This window comes from Beta vulgaris, chromosome 8 (assembly GCF_026745355.1).
Source record: "Beta vulgaris subsp. vulgaris cultivar EL10 chromosome 8, EL10.2, whole genome shotgun sequence".
Taxonomy (NCBI): Eukaryota; Viridiplantae; Streptophyta; class Magnoliopsida; order Caryophyllales; family Amaranthaceae; genus Beta; species Beta vulgaris.
This window is the reverse complement of record NC_079209.1, coordinates 53,522,428-53,543,005: the sequence shown is the minus strand read 5'-3', so window position 1 is coordinate 53,543,005 and position 20,578 is coordinate 53,522,428. Positions and strand designations below refer to the sequence as shown.

At 35.8% G+C, this 20,578-nt stretch overlaps 1 protein-coding gene across 3 annotated transcripts; it reads right to left on the bottom strand.

The window, feature by feature from the left end:
* Positions 1-4,684: 4,684 nt before the first annotated feature.
* Positions 4,685-20,495, bottom strand: LOC104901810 (uncharacterized). Of its 3 annotated transcripts, XM_010689428.4 has the most exons (9): positions 20,316-20,492; positions 20,105-20,155; positions 19,315-19,336; positions 19,001-19,115; positions 16,400-16,432; positions 14,441-14,566; positions 5,654-5,760; positions 5,481-5,552; positions 4,685-5,176 (listed from the first exon to the last, which is right to left on the bottom strand). In XM_010689428.4, the coding sequence occupies exons 1-9, from the start codon at positions 20,457-20,459 to the stop codon at positions 4,848-4,850; spliced, it is 999 nt and encodes a 332-aa protein (XP_010687730.2). In that variant the 5' UTR covers positions 20,460-20,492; the 3' UTR covers positions 4,685-4,847. The 3 variants fall into 3 exon arrangements, with proteins under 3 accessions (XP_010687730.2, XP_048491111.1, XP_048491113.1); XM_048635154.2 differs by lacking the exon at positions 16,400-16,432 and having other exon boundaries at positions 20,316-20,495; XM_048635156.2 differs by lacking the exons at positions 19,315-19,336; positions 20,105-20,155; positions 20,316-20,492 and adding an exon at positions 19,214-19,234.
* Between the last annotated feature and the right edge of the window lie 83 nt (positions 20,496-20,578).

Genomic DNA, 20,578 nt, shown 5'->3' with positions numbered 1-20,578 from the left:
ATTTGACACTGAGAAAATATTAGGGAAGTGAGTCAAGGGGAGGAGAGATAAATAAATGCAAGTATGTAAATACGGTATTTTACGTTACTAGAAAATTCTAGGACGTTTAGCAAAACCCCTATAAAATCGGCAGACAATAAAATTGTATAGCAATTACCCATTCCACTTTTTTCATTATGTTACTCTCTAATCAATTTCCCATTTCTAATGTACGTTTGTCAGCCCATATTTTGTATCGTTAACTAGTGTTACCTTTTTTCTTCTTCACAATTGATATATATTTTTTCCACTCTTGTAAAAATTAATTTTTAAAAAAATCTAACATTTAATTTATTTTATGTTTGCAATGAATATATAACATGTGAATTCTCGAAGCACTAAAAAAAGTTGATTGAGATGGTAAGGACAAACTTTTCTTTACAAGAAGTTGTATTTTCAAATATAGCGGCAAACAATATTTATTTCATAAGATGACGTAACAATTTACCTGTCACATAAGATGATATGGTGAAGCTACGTGGCGCATATATAGTGAATAGTGCCACATGGCACCATTCCTTTGATACAAACACCTTTTAATATATAGTATAGATAGCTTTAATTATATATTAGTAAAAATTAGAAAAGTTTATTTTTTTTTCTAATGTACACAATGAAATAAATCAAATAAGACATTAAATAATTATGTTTTTTCTTACATTTTACACTTTTTTAGAGGAATTTTTTTACCTAAGAATAGTGTCCAAATTAAAAATAATAATAAAAAAACTAATATGAACCCGGTGCACACTGATTAGTGTGCACCCGATCCATATCACGTGAGTTTAGGATAGTGTATATTGATTTGATATAGTGTATGTTAAAATGATATAGTGTATGTAAAAATGATATAGTGTATGTTAAAATGATATAGTATATGTTAAAATGATATAGTGTATGTTAAAATGGTATAGTGTACCTATGTATAATATAGTAAAATGATATAGTGTACTTATGTATAATATAGTATATCTATTTTTGATATAGTGTTATCTATTTTTGATATAGTGTATGTTTTTGTAATGCGTTTAAGTAAATATTTTCCTATAGAATATAGTGCACCTAGTTATGATTTAGTGTTCCTATTGGATATAGTGTACCTAGTTATGATAAAGTGTACCTCTGTATGATATAGTGTACGTAGTTATGATATAGTGTATCTATTTTTGATATAGTGTACCTATGTATCATATAGTGTATCTATTTTTGATATAGTGTATAAGTGAGTACTTCTTAACCGGTCACGTGCCTGGGCCTGGTCCACAATATTTTTAGTGTGAACCGAGTCCATACAAAACGGATTGAAATAATAAATCTATTAAGAAACGGAGGTAGTATCTATTACGCATCTAAATTTACTTTGTTACACGTTAAAGACCTTGCTATATATAGTTTCTGAAAAAACTCGAACTTTAGACAAATAAAAGCGGGACAAAGGAAGCTATTAAAAGTTGAAACATGTTCCTTTTTAGGAAAGAGAAAGAAGTTGAAACCTGTTGAACATGCATGGTCTTTGCTCTTTATCCAAATCTAGTAACATGGCAGACTAGTAATACACTACCGTACCACTTTACAGCTAGATGGACCACTACGTAGTACCTAACCTAACCATAATCAAGTAAGACTCAACCAAGAAATGAAAAGATTTGACCTTATAACTTCAAGTTATGAGATTAAATACTATTAGGATCAAATATTATTAAGAGCTCTTTGGAAATGAAGTTTTCTTTATCATTCCTCCTTACTTCCAAGAACTTGACGTGCAAAACTAGCTAGATATACTTGCGAGAGGTGTCAATTTAATAAGGTCATTCATCTTACCTAACTTAAAAAATAATACTATTATTATGAAATTGATAAATTCTACTAAGTATTGTTTTTTCGTTTGGGAAAAAATATTGATAAATTTAATGAATTTCACTCGCAGAATTGGTGGTTAATTATGCCTTAAAAAGTACCGAAGGTTTAACCTCTCTAAAAAAATTCTCCCAAAACCCTAAAGTAGTGCAGACCCTAGTGACTCATCGGAGGCCTGAGCATCATTTTTGCTCATTCAACATCGTCGACGAGCCAACTTTCGTCCTCCTACTCTCTGCCTTCCTGTTAATTCTAGCCGGCAAAATACGACAGTCGACGCCATAATCAAGGTTGCCTTCAAAGGAAAAAGAAGGAATGAGTATTTCTCACCTAGAAATAGAGCTTACAAAGATACTAGAGCGAAGTACCTCACATTTGAGTCAAATATATACTCAGTTTTGAGGGTGAATAGGGGAAAGGATTCTAATGACGAAGATAGTAACTTAGAATCCAAAAATATAGAAGTTGAAAGAGGGGACCCAAAGTTCTTCGAGTCCTCTAGACTCCAGTACCTTATTCAAAAATCAGTGATCGCATACGAGGTTGGTAAAGTTTTTCATGGTTGGGACTTGTTACCAAAATCAGATGATTGTTCGAGATCTAACAATGATTAGATTTCAATTCAGCTTGGTAATGATTCTGTCAATCAATGCCTTGAAAATTATATATTTGAAAGCCGATCACCAATTTGTCAATTGGGTTCATAGCATGTCAATTCAATAAAATTCTACTACTCAAAGGAGAAGTCTGAAATACCCACTCAAGAGGGTATTAAGTCACAAAGGAGCATGACTCTTCCTGGAATCCCGATCCAAGAATTCCAAGTGACAAAATGACTCACTAGGATTGATCATGTTGCGAGTTTCAAATTTCAGTACGATTTTCCAGTTAACCATTAACTGTTATTCAAGTTATACTATTATATTTTACTTAATGTACATATAATTTTCTATTTTTTTCTTGTATATAATTGAATATTATATACACTCTAATATAAAATGCATATAAAGTGGATAATAAATTCATTGAACAACATAACTAACACTAAGAATTCATTGGATTCCCTAGTTTTTTTTTTTTTTTTGAAAGATTGGATTCCCTAGTTATAGTGTTTATATTAGTACTAAAGTCTCCAAATAATCACATACTTCCTCTAATTGTTGCTACTTAGTAACAAATATTAAAATTAATATAATTGTTGGAAAATGTTTCACATTAATGAGATAGAGAAAAAATATTTCAATTTTTCAGTTAACTGTTCACTTAAAAATCATAATCTTAACCGTACAGTTTAACTGTTATTGTTATCTTTCTGTAACCGTACCGTTAAAACTTTTTTTATTTGTACGATTACCACCCATTTAGAACGGTTTTTCTATATTTCAACATGTTTTTTCAGTTTCATTTTTTATTACCACCCTAAGCAGTACCACTTGAAACTTTAACAAAACATAAAATCTTATGGAACACAAGGTTATATAAAAGAAAAACGCCTTTTTTGGGAGGTCGTTATTGTAATTTTCTCCAAAGTTTAGGTCGTAAAAGTGGTCTTAACTCGTCATACATCTCATATACACTACTTTTTGTAGGGAATCTCATTTACACAGCTAATGCACCAAATCAAGATCAGGCAAGACAAGCTAATTGATATTCTATCAAGGTCCCCCACATATTAGGAAAAAAAAAAAACAAATCACATGATGCAATTAAGTTAGGACCTTTATTTAGCTTAGTACCTGAAAAACAATGTATTATTGGCTAACATGGTAGAACTACTTTAATTATTGACAATAAAGCTTCACTTCATTCTCTTTTCCCCCCAAAAAGCAACATCTTCACCAATCCAAGGAGTTATCTACCAAACTCGAGATATATATATAAAAAAAATTGAAATACAACTCAACAATGAAGTAGATTATTAGAGTTAAAAGAGATATTTACATGATATACTTGTATTATTGACTTTTCTATATTTTACTATCGAGAGTTTTTAAATTTCATCAGCTACCCCTCAGTCTTTGACATATTATGTAGAACCATCTCAAATAATTATACGACTTTCCACCACTCTTACTATCCATTAGCCACCATCCTACAGTCTTAGCCACCACTATTATCACCAAGTACACTCACTAAGCCCTTTCTTTGTAATCTATCTACCTTCCATTACTACTTCCACCAATCAAATAATAATGATAGATGGATTGAATGCAAGCTAAAAGGAGGGCATTGAGTATGCTTGGTGATAATAGTACTGGTGAGGACTCTAGGAAGGTGGTTGTTGAGTGGTTATGATGGTATGAGGATGTATAATAATTGGAGATAGTACTACATAGAAATGTCAATAAGTGAACTCCGTAGAACTCAAAAGCTTCCAAGATACCACATGAAATAGTCGATTAATAAAGAGTACCGTATACAATTTCCTTAATTTAATCTATTATTTACAATGGGTGGATTCCAAGTCCGCTAAAGGGTATGTTCTTTTCGGCATAAAACAACTGAACTGAAGTGAAATGAATAGTGATATGTGAGAGTAAAAGTATTGTCCAAAGCTGAACTGAACAGAACTAAACTGAATTGAATTGAACTGAAAATAAGCGGGAGAGAACAGGCTCTAAGTAGTCTCTCCCGAGCAAAAAAAAAAACTTATCTACCCAATCCTGAGACACATGCCTTTCACCTAATCACGACTTGCTAACATTTGCAGTACATGCTGTAATCATTCTACTAATTACAGGTCTCAAAGCCTCAGTTCTTAGCACACATAAACTGGTAAGCAGAGTACTAAATAAGAAGAGATTTGTATTACAAATACACGCTTTTGTTTTCAGAGCCAGCACTATCCAAATTTTGATCACTGTTATAGATATAGTCATGAACATTACACCATCACTACTCGTGCATCATTTTTACCACAAATATCTATGTTACTCTTGACATGAATATACTTAAGCGGTTTCATCATTGCTGCTAAACAAAACAAGCTCTTCTTCTAACAAGATTTTATCATTAATCACTGAAACCCAAGTTTCCGCTACCTTCATCACTTTACCACTTGAAAATTCTACAATAATGAAGGCCCGAATAGAACCTCCAGAATCCAAATATTTCACTCTTGGAACAATGGCTCCATTCAGGTACATGGTTTTGTCTGCATCAAAGGCTATCATTTTCCGGAGGCCTCCATATGCCAATTCTTTATGCATGTGCCCAAAAACAACCATAGGGATGGGATTATTGTTGGTCTCTTTTAGTAAGGATATCGCTCGGGCTAAATCTGAATTGTAAAAAGCAGACTATCAAGCTCGCCTTAGAAAAATAAGTGGATAAGAAATAAGACTGAAACCCTTAAGCCAATCAAACACCTCATCAATTCATTTAGCTAGCATTGGATGTCAACCGATGAGTTTCATGTTATAACCTCAAAAATCACCTGTTTATATCAATCAGTCACTACAGTCGTCCTTATCTATCACCACTCAGCTGAGAAGGCAATAAAGCAACTACCTATGCACTATGCAGAAATGTACAAATGAAAAATCCAAAACCTGGAAGAAGAATAACAACCCTAATCAAATTACCTGGATCCCCATGGTCTCCACCCCCATACTCCCAATCTTTGCCGCATATGTCATCCATACTAGAACCAAGACCTGCCCAATCAGAAATCCAGAAATCCAGAAATTGGAAAAAAATATCAAGTACATTTTAAGGCACACGTCACTCAGCTCTGTCAATGTAACAGTCTGACTACCTGTCGGCCCATTATGTGCAAGAAATACAATGGATTGCTCTTCTGGAGCCCCTTTAGCAGCTTTGTGAATCCTATCTGCACTTTCTCCCATGTTACGGACTCCATATCTGAAAGTACACTACGCTTTGATAAAAAAAAAATCTCATATAAGAGTGACTCACTATAGTTTACGGTGAGACAAGGGGTCAACTATGTGACCTAAAGGGGTCACTTACAGTAAAAGTAACCCTATTAAGGTAAGAGTTGACCCTTTATCAAAACGATACCCCTTTAACTTATACCGTGACCCTTTTACGGCAAAAAAACGAGGTGGACATACACTAACTTTGTCGTAAGGCGGTCTTACACATGACTTGCTAATATTTCAATAATGTAGCTTCACAAGGCAAAACATGTCCCATTAACAAAAGAAAGTATCTACTTATAGATGGATTGTGATCTACATCTATGCAATTTTTACATGGATTGGGATACAATGACTTGTCAATAAATGTCTATTATTTTGTAGTTTGTCAAATTTTATCTCTCTTTACATGTAAATAATATTATTTGATATTTATTGGGGATAATTATCATTGACATCAATAAATTAAAATGTACGGACAAAAATAATAAAGAACAATTATATTAAGAAAAGTGAAAGGTATTAGGAAAAATAAATATGAAATCCACACAAAAAGGACTCAAATGGTTAGTGAAACTTCTTAAAATACTCACATGTTAGCAATTATTTTAAAAAATAATCTTATAACGCAAGGGGATTGCTTAAAATATCCTCATGCTGCTATATTTTCTTTAATACCCACATGGTTAAAGGGTGTATTTTAAAATACTCACTCGCTAATTTGGCCGATCATAGATCATAGAGGAGGTCTATGGAAATTCATCTAGCGTCAAAATACAAGCTAGGGCTTGTAAATAAAACGACGCTATGTGAGGGATACTTGTAAATCCATGGTAATTTCTTGGCTCATTGATCTACTTAGAAATCTTACATGTATGTGAATCATGCTTAGGCAATATCTTTACAACTAAGAAACGGTCTCTGCTCGCGAATGGATCCAGAAGATACTAGAGATTTGTGCAGAGTTGTAGCAGAACAATAGCTCCATTAGTGATTATTCCAACTCTGAAATGTTTGTGGGAAGAGCTTGACTATATGGATACCCTGACTAGCATCACCACCACTCCTGATGATGTTCAAGCTTTGATTAAAGCTATTGAATTGCAGGAGGAATTCATGTTATTTGAGTTACTTAATGTAGCTGATTATGGGACATAAGAGTCAAAACTTAATGTTGTCTCTGTTTCCTAATGTGGAAGTAGCTTGTGCAATGTCCTATACTTTGACAATGGAATGATGGCAATATATAGCAAAGGATCTGCTGGTAAAGTGTAGTCATGTCCTGCTACATAATGGCAAAGGTCACACTGCAGAGTGATTATGGACAGTAGCAGGTTACCCTAATTGGCACAACAAATACAAGAAGCAAACTCCAAAGGGTCCTACTCCTAGTCCTACTAGAGACAGTGGGCCTAATGCTATCTAGAACATAGGCAGAGCATCAAGCCACCAACGCCTAAGGTTGCTGCTGCTAAGCATGGGCCTTGAAACAAAAATGGTGACGGCAGTTTGATGTTTAATGTTTACTCAACAGAAAATTGAAGCTGATCCCTGGTTAGTCTTCAGCTAATTTTGTTCATAAAGATCTGGATCTGATGAAGAGTTGGACAATCACTTTTTTAAGATGGTGTCCTGCCCATCTGCCACTGTAATGAGTCATGATTGGATCATTGACTCACTGATCACATGAGTGATGAGCCCCACGTTATCCTTTTTCACTAAACCCATGCCTATCAAGAAATCACCCTAGATTTTACCTACAGGAGCCACAACTTCCATCTCTCGCATTAGTTCAGTAGCTCTATGCAATGCAAAGACTTGACTCTCGACAATGTTCTCTTCCCAATTTTTGAACACAACCTTCTTTTTGTCCATAAACTCATGAAGGATAATAATTGCCAAATTGTGTGTTATCCTGATCATTGCGTTTAGTTGATTGCCAATCCAAATTGATCAAGTGCCTTTGCAAAGCCAAAGATGGACTTTAATATCTTCTCAAAATTCGTCTACCTCATACACCTATTCTAGTTCCCATACAAAAACATCCTAATAGCTGTAATACAGTCACTAGTCCACCTCTTCCTCCTTCATAAAATTCATATACTGGAACCATGGACTTGGCCATGCCTCTCTATTCAAGCTTCAACTTGTTACATGTGACAAACCACATGTTCCTCAAATTACTTCAGTGTGCCATACCTCTCCTCTATCCAAATTCACTAAGCTTCCTTTCACCCTTAGTAATTCTCGAGCTACAAGCCTACAACAACCTTTGAACTAGTCCACATGGACATTTGGGGTCCTTAAAGAGTTCCAACAAGAGGCAAGTATATATATATGCTTACACTGGTTGACGACCACCAGAAACACATGAATTCACTTACTTCAATCCAAAAGTTTAACCACCCTGAAAATCTACTTCAACTATGCTGCCACTCACTTTCAGAAAAATAAAAACTTAAAGATTGACAATGCATTAGTGTTTGAGTCCAAATGTAGATTGCTTTCTGCCAAGCATGGCATCCTACATTAGACTTCCTGTGTCAAACGCCAACAGCAAAATGCTAGGGTAGAAAGGAAGCATAGACATTTACTGGAAATGGTAAGAGCTCTTTGTTTTCAATCTGGTCTAGCACTTGCATATTGGAGAGATTGTGCTATGACAGCAGTGCACCTTATTAATAGATTACTACTCCAATACTTAACAGCAAAATACTGTATGAAGTTAACAAAAACCTCCTTCCTATTCTCATCTAAGAGTCTTTGGCTGCTTAGCAGTTAGTATTTGATTAAATCCTCCCTAACTCAAGATAAGTTCACTCCCAGAAGTGTTCCTTGTGCTCTACTGGGTTATCCTTACACTCAGAAGGGTTATAGACTTTGAACTTCTTAACATGAAATTCTTTGTTCCTGGAGATGCTATAATTCTAGAACATGTCTTTAACAATAATACAACAAACATGAAGCCCTTACCTATGTACACGCCTGCATCTTGTGCAGGCTTCCATGATGATCTAAATTTATCTTTTACTCTGATATAGTCATTACACCTGCGATTCCCACTTCTTCTGGTTTAATCTCTCCCATTCCCTCATCTACTGCATATCCTATCTCACAACTTGATCCTTCCTTCTCCCACTGACCAGAACCTACTAGACACTCTACCAAAAACAAAATACCACTTGGTTGGCTGCAAAATTATGTTGCTCCTACATTACCTATTAATTTGATGCATTTCTCAACTCTTTTACATCAAGCCAAGATCTAGTTGCTTTCTAACAGATTGCCCCTCATTCACACTGGGTTATCATGATGGATATAAATATAGATAACTTGAGCTCAATAGTACTTGGGAGGTTACTCAGTCACATAAAGGCAAAAAGGCCATAGATTGTAAATGGATTTTCAATACACAAATACAAGCCAAGGGGTTCAATTGTTGAACACAAAGAAAGATTAGTTATTCTTGGTCACAAACAGATCTTTAGTGAATATTTGACAGCCACTTTTGCTCCTGTGACCAGCTGACCACTGTAAGGGCCTTATTAGCTGTAGCTGCTCTCAGATTTGCATGACATGTCAAACAGATGTCACAAATGCATTTTTGCCTGGTGATATTAATGAAGTCGTATTTAAGTCTCTTCCAAAGGGATAAGCTGGTCCACGCAGCATGGTAGTCATAGGTCAGGGGGAGCCTGATTGTTTCTTTCCAAACAAAAAAGTCCGTGTATGGATTAAACCAAGCACCTTGTCAATGGTTTTCCTAACTATCAATCACCTAAAACACACCTTTGGCTATAGTCTATACTCAATCTAAGGCAGATTGTAGCCTTTTCTCAAAAGGGTAGGGGACCACCTCAATATTGATTCATATAGATGTGGATGACCTTCCAATCGCATGCAATATTGCTCGGGGATAATTTACCTCAAAGATTCTGTTCTCAAACCTTCCACACAAAGAATTTAGGACCAACCAGATATTTTCTTCCCTTGGAAATTAAGGGATCCCCATATGGCTTCTTTGTCTCCCAAGTCCCAACAGAAGTATCGTCATGAAATCTTTAAACATCATGGCATGTTTACTGCCAAACCACTCAATTTACCTTTAGAAACCATACTAAGCTCACTTTTGATAAGGGTGATGTTCTTACTGATTCTTCTCCTCTCCAACAACTCATGGGAAAGCTTATATACCTAACAATAACATGGCCAAACATTGCTTTCAATTTTCAGAACTAGCTCAATTCTTGAATAAACCTAATCTGTGCATATGCAGGCTGCCAAAGCGGTTGTTTAAGTATCTTGTTGGCACTTCCACTCAAGGAATTTTTCTTGCTTCGAGTTCAGGAGCCCCCTTAACTGCCTTCGGTGATAGTGATTGGGCTAGCCACTCCTCATCTAGAAGGTCTACTACAGAGTACTGTATATTTCTTGGATCCTCTCCCATTTCATGGAAGGCCAAGAAGTAGAGTAGCAGTGGTGCTCACTGCCTGTGAGGTGACCTCGTTGAATATACTTGTCAAAGATATAGGCCTTGTCAATCTTCCTCTTGCTTGACCCCATTGTGATAATTAGGTAGATTGGTCCTTGCCACCAGTCCAGTACTCCATGAACAAACTAAGCACATGGAGATAGATTGCCATTTGGTTCGAGACATGGTCCAATATGGTCAACTTGTGATGAACTGACATCACTAGGACAGATTAGAGAAGAAGATTAAGAAGTAAAATGGACTTGATTGATAGTTTTCTTGAAAAACAGTAAAACAAGTTGATAATTACAAGCTTTCGAGAGGCTTGTTCTCTCCCATTGAACTCTTAAAAGTTCACCCAAAATATACTCAATATTCAACATGCTTTCTCTCTCCCTATTCCATTCTATTTATAGAGATATTTACTCCCTAACTCCTAGCTTATTCTTCAAGCTACTACTAAAATCTAACTAATTATTATAATACCAAAAGTACCCCTCTTCCTAGGTTGATTCATTACATTACCGGCCGCCCAAACTTTCACCTTGTCCTCAAGGTGGGTCGTAATCATCACTAAATTCTGGCCCTCTACTCGTATATTCAGTGTCTTGCAGCCCTTCAGGCCCCAAGCCTAGTTTATGCTTCAGCTCGTGTTGCTGCTCCTCCTCATAAAGTTCTCTGGCTCGAGTGAGTGCCTCCACTAGAAAGAAAAAGTCCTGGAAGTGATGAAGGAAAGAGTGTCTGAAATGGTCTGGTGTGCTGCTGGTGTTATGCGCTTGTGGCTTGAAAGTTTTGGGTTTAAAAAGATGGAGTGAAGAAGTGAGTGAAGCTGTGGAAGAACTCAGAAAATTTGGAACTGGTGAGATGAAGAAAGTTGGGGTGGTGATCAAGTGGTCACAAGGAAGTGGAAGGCCGTGAGGTTGTGAAGTCAAAGTGAGAGTGGAACTGATAGTGTGGCAAGGTGATTTTGATATCTGATTGTTAGTATTTGGGTTGGGGAAATCAGAAAAGGAATTTAGTGTAACAATTAAATGCTGGATGAGTTTAATGAAATAAGGGCTCAAAATTTTGGGTGTTAAGAAGTGGGTCTGTGAGTAGTGGGGTTTATATGTGAGACAGGAAGATTGGGCTGAGAGAATTTAGAAATGGGCTGGCCCATGGACTCTCTTTTTTCAGTAATTACAAGATTGCCATTACTACCTCCTTCTAGCCCTGGCTTTCTCTAAGCCAACCCAGACCTCACTCATCCTTCTTTGCTGCTCAGTTCTGGAACCTTCTGCAATAACCCCTCCATGAATGTCGTCCATCTTCCTCACCAACATTTTTGCCGGCAAGGGGATCTGAATCACCGGTGGATTTCTCATCGGAAAATGTTCCAGGTCCACCACTCGATCCATTTGAGCCAAATCTGCACTTCAGGACTACTCCTCCTTCCCTCTTCAGGCCACCACAAGTGGCGGTTCCAACATCAAACTTCCAATTTCCGGCCAAATAACTCAGACCACAACCAGATCCACCTGTGAAACATTTTTTTCCACCGTCCAACATACATCCACCACCACAAATATCTCCCAGAACCTGTAAACAACCACTACCAGATTTACTACCCAGCGAACCACCGAAGACAACGCCTGGACCTCCACCGGAACCACTTCCTCCGGCACCTCCTCTCTCAAAATATCCTCCAAGTGGACCACCTCCGACAACACGATCTGATTTTTTTGCGACACCACCATGACTACACCTTTAACCACCCGAGCAATTCCTTTGCCTTCCACTAGAGGAACCTTCAGATCTTTTATCCATCTCCATTCTCTCTGGTTCCACTGCAATTCCGCCGGTGACGAAGATTAGTGAATCATCACCTGTTCTTTCCACCTCTTCGTCCTCTTCCGCCACCACCTCCGATTTTGCTTCATTTTCTTCATCCTCCAGCTCTTTTCGAAGAGAATGCAACTCCGTTTTGATTGGAGCCAAAACATCGCTGATTCTTTTCTTGAGGTCTTTTTGGAGGTCTTGCTGAAATTTCTCAAAACCTTTTCTGATTATCTCATTTAAATCTTCAGCTAATTTCTTTGTCTCCTGCGAAGCAAACTCCATTGCAGATTTTCTTTTTTTTTTTTTTTTTTTTTTTTTTTTTTTTTTTTTTTGAAACTGAAAATCAGTACTTAATCTCCGGGAACGAACTGCTCTGATACCATTTGTGATGAACTGAATCACTAGGACAGATTAGAGAAGAAGATTAAGAAGTAAAATGGACTTGATTGATAGTTTTCTTGAAAAACAGTAAAACAAGTTGATAATTACAAGCTTTCGAGAGGCTTGTTCTCTCCCTTGAACTCTTAAAAGTTCACCCAAAATATACTCATATTCAACATGCTTTCTCTCTCCCTATTCCATTTCTTATAGAGATATTTACTCCCTAACTCCCTAGCTTATTCTTCAAGCTACTACTAAAATCTAACTAATTATTATAATACCAAAAGTACCCCTCTTCCTAGGTTGATTCATTACATTGTAATGTAATGAATCAACCTAGGAAGAGGGGTACTTTTGGTATTATAATAATTAGTTAGATTTTAGTAGTAGCTTGAAGAATAAGCTGGGAGTTGGGAGTAAAATATCTCTATAAATAGAATGGAATGGGAGAGAGAAGCATGTTGAATATTGATATATTTTGGGTGAACTTTTAAGAGTTCAATGGGAGAGAACAAGCCTCTCGAAAGCTTGTAATTATCAACTTGTTTTACTGTTTTTCAAGAAAACTATCAATCAAGTCCATTTTACTTCTTAATCTTCTTCTCTAATCTGTCCTAGTGATGTCAGTTCATCACACAACTACACCTCAGTCATGTTCCTGCTCATGCTCAAGTTGCTGATATTTTCTCCGAAGTTGCTCATATGACATATTTTAACCAATGTTATTGATATGTTCAAGGATCCTCTTATCAGTGCCTCGGCATCAGTCTCTTAACCAACCTTGGAGTATTTGCCTCTGCCTCATTCCCAGCTTGGGGGGGGGGGGGGGTGGGTGGGGGGGTGGGTGGGGGGGGGTGGGGGGGTTAAGAGTGTTCAGTCATTTAGCCTTAAGGGCATATCAGTCATTCACTTTCAGCTTAGTTGATTATTAGAGATAATGAGTTTTGTCAAGATGCATCTTGTAATAAAGTCAGACAGTTTGTTACACAGAGTACCATATGTATGTTGTATGAGATCGTTCTTATTAAGATAGGAGAAGAAAAGCCTCTTCCTTTTTCTCTGTATACTTCTGTGCTCAAACCTGCTGCATTTCTTTTTATGTTTATAAAAGTAACAAAGGGCATGCTACAAAAAAAACCAACCTTGTAAGTAAAAAGAGGCCTTGAGCAATAAAAATAGCAAAGAGAAGAAGGGGAATAGAAGTCTGACAACTTATCGTTGTTAAAGCATCACCAATGTTTCTCCTCTCCAATCCATATGCACACATGGGTAGGTCTTTTGTGTCTAGATGTTGCCACAGTATCTAATTTCTTAAGCTAAAGATACCAATTACCTGTCACACCCCACTATAGTCTGACATCACATATGACCAGCAAAGAAAAATCTATAGCATCCAATAAGACCATGTGAAAGCCTTCATTTCTAATAGAATTGAACTAGCAGCCACAAATCACACTTAGACATGTTATCTTAAAGTGGGTACTAGAAAAAACCAAAAAAACAATCAAGGGGTGTCCACTTCATGACCCAAGAAAGGAAAGGAATTAAGGGAAGGGAAAGGAAAGAGATGAAAACCCCTGTGTGTCAGTTTGATGGTCTTGGTAGGGTAGTGGTGGTCAAAGGTTGATCAATGATGGTTATGGTATAGAGCAAATTCAAAACCTCGGGGACGCGTGAATCAATGTAGAGGGGTTTGGAGTAAACTGATACTGAAAAATGGATAAAAGGAAAGCAAAAAACCATCAACATCATGTAAGGCAAAACTGTAATTTGATAATCAAAGGGTCAATAAATTTTCTTTAAGGTGTGAAATGAGTGATTGGCTTGCAAGTGTATTAATATATTGTGAGAGCTTACTCTTATGATATATACAACTAACAATAGGTTAAAAAAAAGGCAGAAGAACTTTTAGAGCAATAAGAGAATGAAAACAATACTGTACATAGCATGTAATCCATCAAAATTTGAATAAAAAAAGAAAAACATAGCTTACCTAGCAGTCAGAAGCTTCTTCCTGAATAACTGATTACCTCCTGAAGAAAATGGTCTGCCACCAACAACACTAAGCTTCAACGTAGGGTAGTCCAACCGCTTGTATCCAACATGCTCTTCACCTAGACTGAATGTTGACAAGGGGTATAGGAAACCATTGATGTAATTAGGTAGTATGTCTAAGATATCTATTCGAATGACAAAGGCTGATTAATATATAGAAATCACATCTTATTCAAAATATTGGGGAGCAAATCAATTGGTGATGCAATGCACATAATTTTAAGTCTCTAGCGGCTTGTTTGATTAATAGTCATAAATAGTGGTAATGGTAATGCATTATCGTATAATCTAATGGCTCGTTTGGTTAGTGGTCATTAATAATGGTAAGGGTAATGCATTGTCATATAATTTGTAAAAAAAATCCCATGTCTTACCCATGTTAGTGCTACCTCATCCCCAAATATCCACCGTTTTCCAAAGATTTCATCACCATCCATTACCACTTTGGAAGGTGGTATTAAGTGGTAATGGAAATTATAAAGGAAAAGGCATGTTTCGTGATGAAATTTCATTACCATGAGCATTGATATTAGAAATCCCTTACAAATTTACACTAAATTACATTACCATTACCACCACTTATGACCACTTACCAAACGGGTAGTAAAGGTAAGGAGTGGGAACATATATGGCGAATGTAGATGATAGGATTAGAAGTTGTAGAAACGGGAATGGTAAATTGATAATAGGAATGGGAGGAATGGCAATAATGAGGATGGGAGGAATGGTAATAATGAGAATTTGAGGGATGGTAATAATGAGAATTGGAGGAATGACAATAATGGGAATGGGGAATAGGAATGGGAATTGGAAGGAACGGGAATTGTGGGAGTTGGGAATGTGAATAATACGACAAGCATGGAAGGGTAATAAAAGGAAGGGAAAGACAATGAAAGAGGAATAAAACACTCTTCAAGGGTTCAGAAACCATCATCACCACCTAATTTCCTTTGATTGTTCATAACAAACAACAGTGGACCATGACTCTACAACAATATAAGGTTTGCTCTCCTCCTGCCACCTCTTGGTATGATAGGCTGATGGAAAAGCTCCTTGTCGCAAGGGTGTGGGGACGTAAGAGACTCAAAGGCAGTTGCCCCATGGTGAACTCTCAAGGGGATGAAGTTCAGCACAATGCTTATTGGTTATAAGCACATTTCACTAACTTTTAGTTTCACATCTCCTTAATTATAGATAGTAAGATCAGGAGTCAAGAGATAGGGTTGATACTAGAAGTAAGAAATTTTGATATGATTTAGAAATTGAAGCGTTTATCAAAGACAAGTTGTATTGATGACCTTGAAAGTTAAAAGTAAAGTATGGAAACTAAGAATGCTTAATTACTGAAAACAACAGAGCCAAATGGTGGAAGGCCTTCAGAAATGATGGAAAATGTTTATATTCAACTCAAAGTATCATAAAAGAAATATGCTCGGAGACTCCGATTTGATGTTTAATTGGGGTGTATAGATATCCTCATTTAGTTTCACAGTGAAAATTATTCAGCAAGAGTCTCTAATTTACATAATCTTTACCTTAATCCCCATCTTTGGTATTCCATCAGTTATAACAGGAACATGACAGGAGTCCTTACTCCCGTCCCAGATGAAAAAGCACTTACTCTAGTAGAAGTATTATACAAACAACATAAAGAGTGGTCCAAACAACATAAAGAGCGGTAAATTTTCATTAGTTGCATCTTCATATTTCCAATTAGCAAATTTACATAGAACTTTATATGTCTATTCACTCGCAACTAGGAATAAAATAAATAAATCGATCAAGCTTCTCATTCTTTCACTTATTTACTTAATGGCATCGACAAAAGTGATTTACATATATGCCAATCATCAAGGCAAAAAGTGTCAAAGATAGATGCAACTATGCAAGAACTTACCATTCTAGCTGAACCTGAACTCCATCTTTCATCCTAGCATGCAAAGGAAGACGACAATAAGTAAACATATACACTAGCAATGACAACTATTTGTAAAGCTAAAGGGGCATTTGGTTAGGGGAATCTAAAAAGGGAAAGAATCACTTAAACCCCCCTTAGTGAGTGTTTTGTTCGCATTTTCAGTGATGTGATTTCCATTTTCTTTCCATTGCTTGTACGTCATTTCCAAACTCCTTTCCCCAAACTTGTACTTGAATTCCCTATTTCCCTCTAACCCCTTAATGAGTGTTTTGTAGGCATTTTACTTATTTTGTTTAACCACTTTCCTTTTCAAAGATCCCCCATTTTGATTTTATGTCAAACCCCAAAACCTTACTCCCACACTCGGACTTGATCTCCCTCATTTCTCTCTACTCCTATTTTTACTCCAAAGCTCACCCTCTACTCCGCCCTAACTGCCAACGTTTTTTCCATTGCTTTTCAAGTAGTATGTGTATCCCACTTTATCTTTCTCTACCTACTCTCCCTCTCTCCCGCCCTCCCCCCCTCTCTCTCTCCTTGTCCCTCTCCCCTCCCCCCCCCCCTTCTCTCTCCCTCTCTCTCTCAACCTTTCTTTCTTTCTTAAATCTCAGACCATCTCAATTTTCTCTCTCGCCTTTATGGCTAAATTGATATTGTAGTCTAATAAGATATGTGGGTGAATTATATAAAGAAAAGACTCATATTGGTCTTTCCTTGAGAAGAGAATTGGAGTTCTTTCAATATATAATACTCAGATTAGCATTGTGATTTTGGTATATTTAAAGTGGTGCTCATTAAATAAAACATCATATAATTCACAACAATTATCAGATTTCAAGAGACTCTGAAAAAATAAGATTGATTAACTTAAATATATGGATAATAGAGAGCAATGTTTTGTGCAGCAATCATTTTTGTTTCAATCAATTTGCTTTCAGTAAACAGTATGAGATGGACAGGGATAGTAGACGAAACTGTAAGTAGACTATTTCATTTATGCTTGAAGGGTAATTTGAAGTTGAACTCATTGCTTGAAGAACCTTCACCTATAACAAAAGATTGCAATGATGATAGGTGGAAGTATTCAATCATACTACATGACCTCATTCCTTATTAAAATATGACTGTGTCATCAAATCATCTAAAAAATGTTATTTGTTTTGCTGAAATTGTTAGGTTCACTTGATGGTACAATGATTAAGGAATTTGTACCATATAAGATTTATACAAATATCGGACACAAAAATGTACCATTGCAATAAATGTTTGTGATCACCTAAGATGAAATCAAGTTATATTTTTACGTGGTTGGGAGGTTTTATCACATGGTGTCTAATTGCTATGTGATATTATTCTAGGCCTTATGATATGAACGTTCCCAAAGAAAATTGGAAGAAAATTTTTAAAAATCAGGTAATATAATAAAGAGTAAGAAATCAAATGTTGTTTTTTGATGTGTAAATGTTATTATGTGCATTACGTGGTTGGGAGGTTTTATCACATGGTGTCTAATTGCTGTGATATTATTCTAGGCCTTATGATATGAAGGTTCCCAAAGAAAATTGGAAGAAATTTTTTAAAAATCAGGTAATATAATAAAGAGTAAGAAATCAAATGTTGTTTTTTGATGTGTAAATGTTATTATGTGCATGATGCTGGATATACTAAGGAAGTGAATTCCTTGCACCTACATAAGAAAAAGGGTCCTTACCAACCACGAAGCACTGTAGAGCATTAAACATAGTATATTGATGCTTCGAGTTAATAAAGAGATAGGGAGTTCTTACAAGAGCTTTTTGTTTTAGTTCAAAAAAACATTGTCAATTGTCTTGGCATGTTTATTACATAAAAAAGCAATATATGCCTCCTGAGAATTTTTATCAAGACAAATCTGATGATGAGGATGAGGAAGACAATAACATTGAGTATATAAAATTCTATTATACACCAGACCACTCGACATTTTACAAAAATATTTTTCAGAATATGGTAGACAATTGGCGAGCTAGAGGTCAATGAGACTAATTGTTATATCTTTTATTGAAATTTCTTTATTCAAATATGTAATTGTGAGTTAATTTGTTTGGCCATTCTTATTTTGATTGTAATGACTTGTCTTATAGTGTTGTCTTACGGGATGTTAATTAGTATAATGACAAATTGTAGTTAGAAGTTTTTGCTCTTTGAATTAGTTGTAAGTTGTCCTTTATTTATACCTCATATATATTAAAACAACATGAACGAAAGTATTGCTAGTGGTGGTTGTGAAAGGTTTAACAGGCAATTTCCAAGTAATTAAAAAGATAAGTCACACTCTATTCCCTTATATACTTCACTAATTCCCATTTACTATAGGTAACATACAAAGAGTATTAAATAAGAAAGTAAAGTAAGTGAAGTCTTGTTGATCACCTTTACAAGATAGAGATAGAGTGCAATAAGTAGACTAACCCCACACAACTATATAAAATTTGATTATGCATCACAGTAGATTCTATTAAATCAGATTTGCAACTAGACCAATAAAGTTTGTAAAGTTAAATTTATAGTTTTCATGCTTAATATTAAAATGGAGCTTACTTATGTGAGAACTGACGAGTAAACCATGAATCATGATTTCCAAGTATTGCTGCTTTAGGCATGTTAAGCTCTGCAATACTTTTGACAAGCTCAACATTCTCATTGCCAAAGTCACCTGATTTATAATTAAAAGAAAAAGGTAGTGGTCAGAACCAACTAAATGGCAATAAAGTAAGAGTTGGAACGGAAAACTGCTGAGCAAGCATATCTTACCAGTCAGCAGTCTCAGCAGACAGAAAAACTAGGATAATATACCTCAAGGACATCAAAGCATGCTTGCTACTACAAATAACGAGATAAGGGAGAAGACCTGCCTGTAAAGAGCACCAAATCCGGCTGCAGGAAACACGAATATAGGTTAGGCTTGCTGAAGACTTGGCCTTAATATTAACTGCCAGCATGAATCATTAGAACAACAGAAAAGATCATCCTACAAAGTAAGATACTTGGCAACTATTTTGAGCACATAGAAGTATGACAAAATACCATGAAGAAAATTGTACTCATTGTAGTAAATTCTGACCCAATATTGGATTAATGTGTTTGACAATGTAATCGAGCAACAGAAAAAAGAGTAAAAGAAGACAAATTATAAATCTGTTGAATTAGCTTCGACACATGACTTAGTAACAAAAATAGAATAGATCAGTTTAAGCTGGCACGGAAACCAAAATGACATTTCTTGTTAAACCATAACCGAAAGAGCAATTTCAGCTAGATAATAGACAATTCCAGAACCATCAGCCATTAAATCCTCGAAACAGTCTAGCTCTAGCATAAAATACAGATCAAATTGTAAAGCACATATGATCAAATTGTCATAATTCTATCGCAAAACATTCTAGATCATTACACAATTGCCGAAAAAATGACATATAATACTAATCCCTTACTTTAATGGAGTACTTCCATTTTGAAAAGTGTTAGCAAATTAAGTTTAGAGAAAACAAGTTAGGTCTAATTAAGCAAATACTGTGTCAATTTTCAAACAATTGTCTAATTCTTGTGGTTTAACTGTGTTACAAACCTATCAACACACATAAAACATCCATTTGAAACAAAATTTTAAAAAAATAAAAATAAAAAATCAGGAGAAATATATACCTGTAAAAATTGTAAGGCCTTGGAATCATCCTCTAGTTCCCAGTCGTCATGCTTAAAAAAAAAAGTTGCAGAAAATTCAAAAGTAAAAATCAGAAGAAAGTTGAGGAAACAGTAAATGAAAATTCATAATCCCTAAGATTAGCGCAAATTAGTACATACACATGTTCGTTGGTGAAAATGAATGATTGAGGAGAGAGAAAATTGGACTTACGACGTCTCCGACGACTGCGATACGAACAGAAGAAGGCATAAATGATGAGAAATGGGAGGAAAAGGAGGGAGAGACTGATGAGTATGAATTCTGGAAAATTAAATTGGGTTTCCACAATAACACTCCGCAGGCTCTCACTACCATTTCTTCATTAAGTCCGTCATTTCTCCCTCCCGCGCTATTTTCTATAGAAATTAATCCTGTCCAATAGAGACTTGCCAAAAACAAAAAAATCATGGCTAATAGAGACAATTTTTATTAGT

Bases quoted from the DNA above. Each gene is read 5' to 3' on its own strand.
- LOC104901810 (XM_010689428.4), bottom strand. From the start codon at position 20,459: ATGGTAGTGAGAGCCTGCGGAGTGTTATTGTGGAAACCCAATTTAATT. The intron at 19,337-20,104 runs GTATATATTTCT...TGTTTCCTGCAG, and splicing joins AGGCCTTACAATTTTTACAG to CCGGATTTGGTGCTCTTTAC. The intron at 14,567-16,399 runs GTAAGTTCTTGC...GTCAACATTCAG, and splicing joins GTTCAGGTTCAGCTAGAATG to TCTAGGTGAAGAGCATGTTG.